The following is a 9,314-nucleotide window of genomic DNA, read 5'->3' as shown; positions in this document are numbered from 1 at the left end:
AAAGAGTATCAGCCAAGCATGGGCCCTTCTGGACAGTCGCAGACATGTTTGCGCGGGCTTGAATTTTAAATAGAAAGAAAAAACAAACAAACAAAAAAAGATGCAGTCTCCATGTTTCTGCGTGTGTATGTGTGTATGTGTGTGTGTGTGTGTGTGTGTGTGTGTGTGTGAACGAGGTTGTGGCTTGCTCCAGACCTGTGGAGCATGGCTTTGCTCAGGGGCTGTCAGGTGTAGGAATTCCAGATGGGCTTGAAGATTCTGACTCTAATCCCTAAACATGCCAGTACCTGCATAAGACCACAGGTAGAGAGAGAGAGAGAGAGAGAGGGAGAGAGAGAGGGCTGTACTGTTCTCTCACAGGCATCTGCCTGCACAATTCAGGCTGTACTCTGCATAGATTACTTAAGCAACACACACTCATAGTCTCTGAGTCCTCTAATACCAGAACATTTCCTTTATACCTAGAGATGCAGAATGTACAATAACCTTTATACTGTATGAGTGAGTTACAGGCCCAAACACGAAGTGCAGTTTTACATTTAATATAATTAAACCCGTGTGTGTGTGTGTGTGTGTGTGTGTGTGTGGTCACACCTTTACACACTTTCCCACTGGTAGTAGTAGTAGTAGTAGTAGTAGAAGAAGAATTTGTAGTAGTAGTAGTAGTAGTAGTGGTAGTAATAGTAGCAAGGTAGCACACTGTTATTTGCCTTTATCGGACCCTCAATCTTCTCTATTAGCGGCAGAAGTGTGTTAGGAGTCGAGAGGATACGCGGCATGTGCGCCAACCACACCCTGCCCAGCGCCTGCCAAAGGGAGTGAGCCAGCAGAGAGAGGGAAGAGATCGGAGCCAAGGCTAGCGACCTGCTGAGACCAGGCTCCCAGGGCTGAGCCAACTGCACATTCTGGTTGTGCGGCAGCAATGTGTATATTATATATGTGCTTGTAATGCACATGCTTTCAACTCATTATTTGTGGTTATTGTAAATCATAATATATCACAGCTTTTGATTGTGGAAATATGGATAGTTTATGCCTATTCATCTACTATATAACAGTCATTGATAGCGTACACCTGGATTTGGATAATATGCGGTTGCAGATGATGTATGGGCCTATGAGAATATTTGGTTACATGTGGAAGTCTACAGCCCACAGCTCAGAGTTGTAAATGACAGGGAAGCGGTTCAGCAGTGCGGTGGGTTGGTGTGTGTGTGTGTGAACATGTGTGTGCATGCAGGGAAAACTGGAATTTTTACGAAAGTTGCGCAACGGCCTTGGGAATTTATGACACAAATATTGCAAAATCTCTTGAGACAGCAGACAAGATGGGTTTTTATCATCAACATATTCACAGCACCAAGCTATGGGTTGAGGCAGGCTTTATTTCTCTGAAGTGCAGACAAGTGTCTCTTCTGCCCATAATTGATAGTGTCTCTCTGTTCTCTGAAACTATGCGAACAGCGCAGACTTGTCCTAAACCCACTGCATTTTTATTCTGTTGAGGAGAACAACACGCTAAGTTAGCTACGCTAGACTGCAGATACCGTAGATGGAATCTGATAAATGACCCCTCCATGACACTTTTTAGTACATCAGCAATGTCGCAATCATGCGGATGCTCTGCAGCGAGTAAATACTAATACGAGTATTTACTTCTTGTCGGCCTGTGGTGAACATGTGGAATTGTTATTGGTCTCGCATTACAATAGGCGGTCTTGACTGGGGTAGTGGGCTGTGGCCTAACTTGACCCGAGCAGTGGCTTGCGGTGGGGGTCGGGGCCCAGAAGGTTTTGGCTCAAGGCCCCTAGTCACACTAGCCTATTGTGCTCTGGGTGTAGCCCAGTAATGACCCTCTAGGAGAGATAAACAAGGGGATTTAAAACAACAACATTAGCATTATAGTTTCATCTGATTAAAATGTCAGTGACTCATACTTCAAGTGCGGCTCTCAGCCACTGGAGAGTGTGCAGACACTCCAGCGTATTGTCTACTGATATGTAACAACTTTGTTTTCTTCCTCTGTGGCTGACAGCTTATTCATTTTGCGAATGGTGTGTGTACAATAAGACTTAAGAGGCATTGAGGAGTGTTTGTAAAAGGCCAATGAGATAGCCAATAGACTTGCAGCACTACTTCAAAGCTATCTGATGTTTTTTTTTTTTGTGAATGTTTGTTCTGTAATGCCAGTTCTTATGTAACCAAAGAGTATCGGGTCACATAGTGAGTATCCGGGAAGGCTTGTGGGAACTACGGGTGTGTTTATGACCACAAGTCAACAAAATTAATTTCAGGATGTAAAAATGACATAAAAGCTACATAAAAACATATCTTTTAATGGCTAAACGACATGTCATCTCTTGTCAATAATAACAACCAAATACATGGAATTCAATTTAAAACATTCTTTATTATTTTATTAAAACAAAAATATCATTTCACATGGTATTTATAGAGCAACTCATCCAGAATGGCACCAGATACAGAGGACTTGCAGAGGGAGTGGTCAAGCTGAACCGGTCAAACTGGTTGGTCAGAAGGATGTGCTTTGTTGGTGCTTAATTGGCTGGATTTGCCAATTTGGCCACTCCCACAATGGATCTTTTTTTGTCCTTTCTTTTGAAGAATACACACAAACACATTCATTCACATAAAAATGATTCTGTATAATTTCTTTTTACCATAATAGCTGCATTATACATGGCTGACTTTTTGGACCTAGCCCACGTCACGTTGTCATGTGGTTTTCCTACCCAAATTAAACTGCCTCAAATGATTACGGATGCAGACACAGCAAAGAAGCGGACATGATGCACAAGCAGGTATCTGTTAACTGGAAAAGGAGACGGGAGATGGGTAAAGGGGGGACTGGTCCAGGGGAAGCATCACTGGTTCATTTGGACTCCGCCGCTGCTTTCTTCTCCGCCTCGATATCTGCAAAGAAATGTGTACGCCGTTAGAACAACATGTATGGACGGAGGAAAGTCAGAATGGCTTCATATACAGTACATATACTCTACATGTCGCATACCATAATTTCCCAACTATTAGCCGCGGCTTATACATTGATTTTGCTAAATTTATTCAGCTATGAAGGGCAGTTAATATGGTATCCATATTAATGGTAGCCTATTATCATGGTTTCTTTCAACTTCCATAAAACACTGTCCTGCAACTTATACACAATGCGGCTAATACACAGGAAATTGCTGTACACGTGTTATAAATATATGGGGGAGGACTTCATAGCACTCATCCACAGTCATACCCACAGGATGTAGGCAGATGTAGACTGAAGGATGTACATATGGAAAAGACTAAGTGGAACAATGGTGCAGGCGATCAATATCCATTCTGACAAGCAGTGAGGGGAAAAGCAGCCCATGACAACAACATCTAATTACTTTATAACAGACACTACTCTTCTTGATATCGTTTCACAGGATCAATGCGCTGCTTGTTGGAACTTAGGCAAGTGCGAGTATTATTGACTTTAACAAAGGCACAATAGGGAATGCAATTGAAACCATCGATTCCATCTCAATCCTCCTGATAGATCTCTGGAGGCACCACGGGACAACATTTCTGCACTCCCGACAAATCCAATCTTTATTAAACGGAGTTCACATCACTTGTACTTACATTCCACCTTTTAACCAAAGAGTTTGAACAATAATCAAGTTGTTGTCTACAGAATAGGTTTGTAAATGTATTGGGTGGAGGGCACCAGTGAGGGAAGGGTTAAAGCTGTGCAGCACAGCTCCCTAACAGAGATCTGGACAGATGTAAGCACACTACTGCTGAGCACCTGTATCTGGGTTTAACTGAGAGAAAGAGAGAGAGAGAGAGAGAGAGAGAGAGAGAGAGAGAGAGAGACTTCACTGCATTAAACACAGCTGGTTCTCTGTCCTTCCCTCCATGCGTCTCTCTCTCTTTTCTCTCTCTCTCTCTCTCTCTCTCTCTCCTGCACTCCCTCACCTTTATCTCTCTTCTGGTACGTCCCACTCACTCACGTAATCTATCTTCTCTTGTGTTTTCTGTGTTTCGGTCTCTCCCTCTTTTCCACCATTTCACTCTCTCCTCTCTCTCTCTCTCTCTCTCACACACACTTTATCCCCCCCTCTCTACTGTGCTTGGTCTCTGCCCTTTCTGCGCACTGCAGTCTCCTTCAGCTGCCCTGAAGCCTGATGTGGCAAGCTTTCCCACAACATCACAGGATACATTTCTGTGAATAAAAACCACCTACAGTATGTGAGGCAAGTTTAACTATCTTTATCTCTTATGTTGGTTTCCGGTGAACCTGAATGTTGCTGAATGTTGTAATCCTCTCTCTCTTTCTCTCTCCCGCTCTCTCTCTCTCTCTCTCTCTCTCTCTCTCTCTCTCTCTCTCTCTCTCTCTCTCTCTCTCTCTCTCTCTCTCTCTCTCTCTTTCTCTCTCCCGCTCTCTCTCTCTCTCTCTCTCTCTCTCTCTCTCTCTCTCTCTCTCTCTCAAACACCAAACACACACATTCTGTATCTAATTTCATTCCTTCATTTTTCCTCAATCCAGCTGGTCTGTTTTCTGTTAAATGAGCTGACTGATGTTTTAAGGACGAGGGATAAGACATTTACCGCCGGGACACATAAAAAATATGTCTGTCTGTCAGATAGAAAAAAAAAATGTCAACAACAGCAAATGTGTGACTAATAAGAACAGGCACATGAATCACCGTGCTTGTGCAAGCCGTTACCCACTCGCCCAGCGCGGAGAGGGCTGCGTTAGCACTTAGCGCTGGGTATTCCTGCAACTGCAGCAGCCCTGCTGGAACATCCCGCGCAGTAAGCTGAAGACTCTCGCTAGTGCAGGCAGTGACTGACTGCGTTGCAATGGCCGCTGCCTGACAAGCACCAACAGGCCCTTGAGAGCAAAGGTGCCTCAGGCCTTAGGTGAAGGCAGGTGGTATTTTCAGTGTCTGGTATGAGACACGACTAAGTGTAGGAGCTGTCAAATTTGGATGACGCTCCAGAACAGAGGGTTACAAATGAACAAGGAACAAAGGCGACAACGGATTGAAGTTGACAAATCGCAACCCCAATTAGAGGAGGTGTTGACTTAAACTGACACTTGCACAACACTTCTAAACTCCTCCTCACGGGGAAGTTGGAGGGAGAAAAAAAAAAGAATGAACAGAAAAGAAAGACGGAAAACAGCTGGGGGGAGGGGGGGGGGGGGGGGTGGTGGGGAGCCAGCGGCGACACAATACAAAAGCCAATCCTTTGTGTACTTAAGAGAGGAAGAAGGTGAACAGAGGACACACACTGCCCCCGCCTTTCCCTGCACATACACTCAGGTGTGTGTGTGTGTGTGTGTGAGGCTGTGGCTGTGTGTGTGTGTGTGTGTGTGTGTGTGTGTGTGTGTGTGTGTGTGTGTGTGTGTGTGTGTGAGTGTGTGTGTGTGTGTGTGTGTGTGTATACATTTCTTATTTCTGTCTGTTTATTTCTCATTTCTCTTTCTGATATTCTGACTCTAAACGTCTCGTTCTTTTCAAACCCACCCACCCCCTCCCCCATCAATCATCGGAACACACACAACGGGACACCCGAAGCGCAAAAAGTTACGGAAAAGCGTCATTCCAAGACCAAGAACAACCCACAGCGGGAGTCCCGGGCCCGGGACAAACCCAGCGATCACAGCAGGGGGGGGGGGGGGGGGGGGCGCCTCACCTGCCGAGGTCGGGAGAGTGTTCTTCTCTGCCGTGGTGGTCTTCTTCAGGCCCTTCTTGTCGAAGGACTGCACCTCCTGGGAGACGGGGTTGTTGTCGCTCATGTTGGCAGTTGGCTGCGGAGGAGAGGAGAGGTCAAGCGACGCTGTTAGGGTGTGACTCAAAAGTTTTACATCATGTCCTGCAAGCAAGACTCAACAAGTCTGGGTCATGGTAGGGCCTGGGAATGAATGGGGAGGCTACTGTTGAAACATTCTCGCACAATTACTGGAGAAAGGGAGTAGTGAGTAGTGTGTATGTGTGTTTGCGTGCGCGTGTGTGTGTGTGTGTGTGTGTGTGTGTGTGTGTGTGTGTGAGGGTGCTGGGTGGGGGGCTTGGTAGTGTAGTGTATGACTTCCAGAAATATCAAACAGGAAGGTTGGCCGCATGTTGCCTATTTTTATCACAGAGAACACAAAACAATCCTACAGAAACTTCCTCTAAACTGAGTTGTGAGTTAGTCCTACGGAATGCTGCGCTTCATGCCAGTACCTGGCAAAATAACTCCTACAGCCTCAACATGCTCCAACAGGAAAGTCAGCCACCAGCTTTGTTTAACAGGTAAAACTCAAGGTGACTTCACGGTTTCTGTGATATTGGACTGGCCAGTTTTATCTTTCTCATGACTTCAGACGCATTAAAGGAGTTGAGACGTTATCTGACCTTCTATGGATTTTTCTAATGGCTATTGAGTGCATGGTGACCACACCCCTGTATTTCCCGCTCTTACATAATCTCCTCTCAACCACAACAGCCCCTCTGAACTTTTGCAATGACTACTGTGCTTAGAAAAGACGCAAAGCAGAACTGACTTGAGATGCACGTTCACTTACTATGGGAAAGATTTTTAATACATGTGAAAATGTTTTGTGGTCTAAGACATCTTATATTTTGGTGTTTGTTAACATCCCCATAATTAATGGTGATTTTACAGCATAAAGATTACATGACTGCATAAATATAATTTCACTGCAAACAGACCTAATCCATTATTCATATGTGTGTTGCTGTTAAAGTTTGCTGAAGCAATTATTAACAGAAATGTGTAGCATCGTGCAGCAGGTAAAAGACAGACCACAAATTAAGCACAGGTCTACTGAGATAGCTTTCAATCAACAAACTTGTCACTGTCGTTGGGGCATGTTTGAGCAGCCATGGTTTTGCTTAGGCTATATTTTACTCATATCGTGAACATACTACATGATATCTAAGCATAGTTCAAATTCAAGCCTCAGTTACATTGCTATGCAGTCTTGTGACAACACAGTGATCTTTTGTTCTCCTTTAGTAAAAAAAAAAAAAAACCTGTAGGCCTATGTACCACAGCCCTGACGTGTTCACAGTGCAAATATTAAACTCTCAGTTTTTTCTCTCCAGGAAAATGATATTGCCCACTAGGTTCACGTTATCACCAAAACTTATCTATAGAGCTCTGGCGCAATGAGTGGGTGTGTTCACAAGGACACATTACATGAGTGATGCAATTGTTACTTTTATGTGTATTTTAATGGCTACTGAGAAATGACCGATTTTAACCAAGTCGTCAGATTGTCTCGCCCCTAATTGCACGCTGTTCGACGTGGAATGGGTATACGCCACATAGAGTACATGCATTGCATTCAATCTGATCAATACATGAACGGATAGAATCCACCCCACCCTAAAACCACGGACCTGATGTTTCTTTCCTTCTCATGCCTACCACTATTCTAAAGCACTGGAATTCCTTACATAAACCAACGTGATCGCCCTTCATCGTCATCATAACATCATGTTTTATTTGTGTACCATTAAAACACCAATTAACTTGTCTACACATGTTACATGCAAATTAAGGAACTCCGTGTCCATGGAACACAATGCGCACAGCCCTATCACTAGAGCCAGTCTGCGTAAAGGACTGCGCTTGCCATCCTTGCAGTGCGCTATATAGCATAAGGAGTGGTCGATAGCCTAGACCTGCTGTTGTTACATGATGAACGATTGTCAGATAGAATAAAAAAAAAAAACGTTTTTTTCGGGATGCCAACCCCTATGGCAACGGCGGCTCAACAAACCATGTAGTGCTTCTAATACCATGATAGTGTTTTACCTAATACATCACCTGCTAAGCCTATCACCAAGTAGTCTGAAAACACCACTTTAATCTGCATCATCAATACGATGTGTTGCCTCTACTCAAATGTAACATTGCGCATTGTCGTCATATGATACGCCTAGACATAGACAATCGAAATGTTTATGTCAGTTTTCCAAATCAGTACATTGCCATACCTGAGAATGTCCTCGTCTGAGTCTTGCACGGCAAGGCGTTCAGGGAACCTCTGTAATCCGTGTGGGAGGTGACCGGTTTAAATAGTAAATCACGCCCTTCTTCCCGGGTAACATGGAAACCAATCCGCGGCCTGTCATTGGCCCAATCTCGCGCATGGGAACTGGACACTCACGTAATAGAAACACATGCAGGAAGAGAAGAGAACCACACTTCTCTGCATGAATGAATGGGGATGCAGAAATTATCCCCCAAGGTATATACTGCATGTCAGCAATCCTCTGCACTTAGAGAAGTTGCAAACACATAGGCTAAAGGGACTTGGCAATACACTGTTTTCCCAATGATCAAGACAGTGAGTACCTATTCCAAAGCTAGCCTATGTGGAAATAAAATCAGTTTGGATTGACAAGATTAGGCTGCTGCTGATGATATGACATTAGATATGACTAGTTGTATAGGCCAAGCTCGTTTATTAGCCTGGTTAACATCAGGCTGCTTCTCAAAATTCAAATTTGCTGGTTGGTTTGGGTCCAGTTTATGAGTCAAACTTTACAACAGTGCATGTTCTCTGTTGTAAAAGACAGTCTCTTCTGTCTCTAATTCATGCATTCGTTGCATTCATTTGAATAAAATGAAAGGTCCTATTGATCCTGTATACACCTGGGAATATGCCTACACTATTTCCTCCATTCCATATGTTATTCATGCAAAATAAGTCTAAAGCTAACGTGATGTGGGGTTTAAACAGCCTAATACTAGGCACGGCACAACCATTCCAGCATTTAGCTCCAAGCAGCCCACTGATAATGAAACTGTCTGAGACCATGATTTAATCACTATCTTCCTCTCCACAAATGAATCATGAAGCAGCACGGAGCGGTTAGAATGCAGGCCATTGTTTGAGTCTTGATTGTATCAAGGCATTGCCACAGCATTGAGCCGTAGCCATATTGCAACATGGTGCCATTAAAAAAGATGTGTTTTGTGTTTGTCCCTGTAGTGGCGATTCTAGAAAAAAAATGTTGATGGGGTGACCGGTTTTGTGGCACAGACTCAGAGAGGTGGCAGCACATGAACATTAACTGTGAAAAGTAAAACATTTTAAAAACCTTAACTTCAATATCAAATCATGCATTATTAATAACCAAACTGTTTTAGAATCATTTATTTTTTTATTTTTTTATTGATTCTTTTTATTTAGAATAATGAAATACACCAATTGACATGGTGGCATCTAGATAAATAGACAAACACTTCTCCAAGACATTTTCCTCCACAATAACTATGCCATCTGTATG

At 43.6% G+C, this 9,314-nt stretch overlaps 1 protein-coding gene across 1 annotated transcript; it reads right to left on the bottom strand.

Moving 5' to 3' along the window:
- Positions 1–2,390: 2,390 nt before the first annotated feature.
- On the bottom strand, positions 2,391–8,084 carry tmsb1 (thymosin beta 1). The gene is made up of 3 exons (XM_062524480.1): positions 8,016–8,084; positions 5,704–5,818; positions 2,391–2,934 (listed from the first exon to the last, which is right to left on the bottom strand). The coding sequence occupies exons 2-3, from the start codon at positions 5,804–5,806 to the stop codon at positions 2,894–2,896; spliced, it is 144 nt and encodes a 47-aa protein (XP_062380464.1). The 5' UTR covers positions 5,807–5,818; positions 8,016–8,084; the 3' UTR covers positions 2,391–2,893.
- Positions 8,085–9,314: the final 1,230 nt, after the last annotated feature.

Source organism: Sardina pilchardus, chromosome 21, assembly GCF_963854185.1.
Source record: "Sardina pilchardus chromosome 21, fSarPil1.1, whole genome shotgun sequence".
Classification (NCBI taxonomy): domain Eukaryota; kingdom Metazoa; phylum Chordata; class Actinopteri; order Clupeiformes; family Clupeidae; genus Sardina; species Sardina pilchardus.
This window is presented reverse-complemented; position numbering and strand designations above follow the sequence as displayed.

Excerpts from the sequence above, each read along its gene's own strand:
- tmsb1 (XM_062524480.1), bottom strand. The coding sequence starts at position 5,806 with ATGAGCGACAACAACCCCGTCTCCCAGGAGGTGCAGTCCTTCGACAAG. Across the intron at positions 2,935-5,703 it reads CACTCTCCCGACCTCGGCAG|ATATCGAGGCGGAGAAGAAA; the intron begins GTGAGGCGCCCC and ends ATTTCTTTGCAG.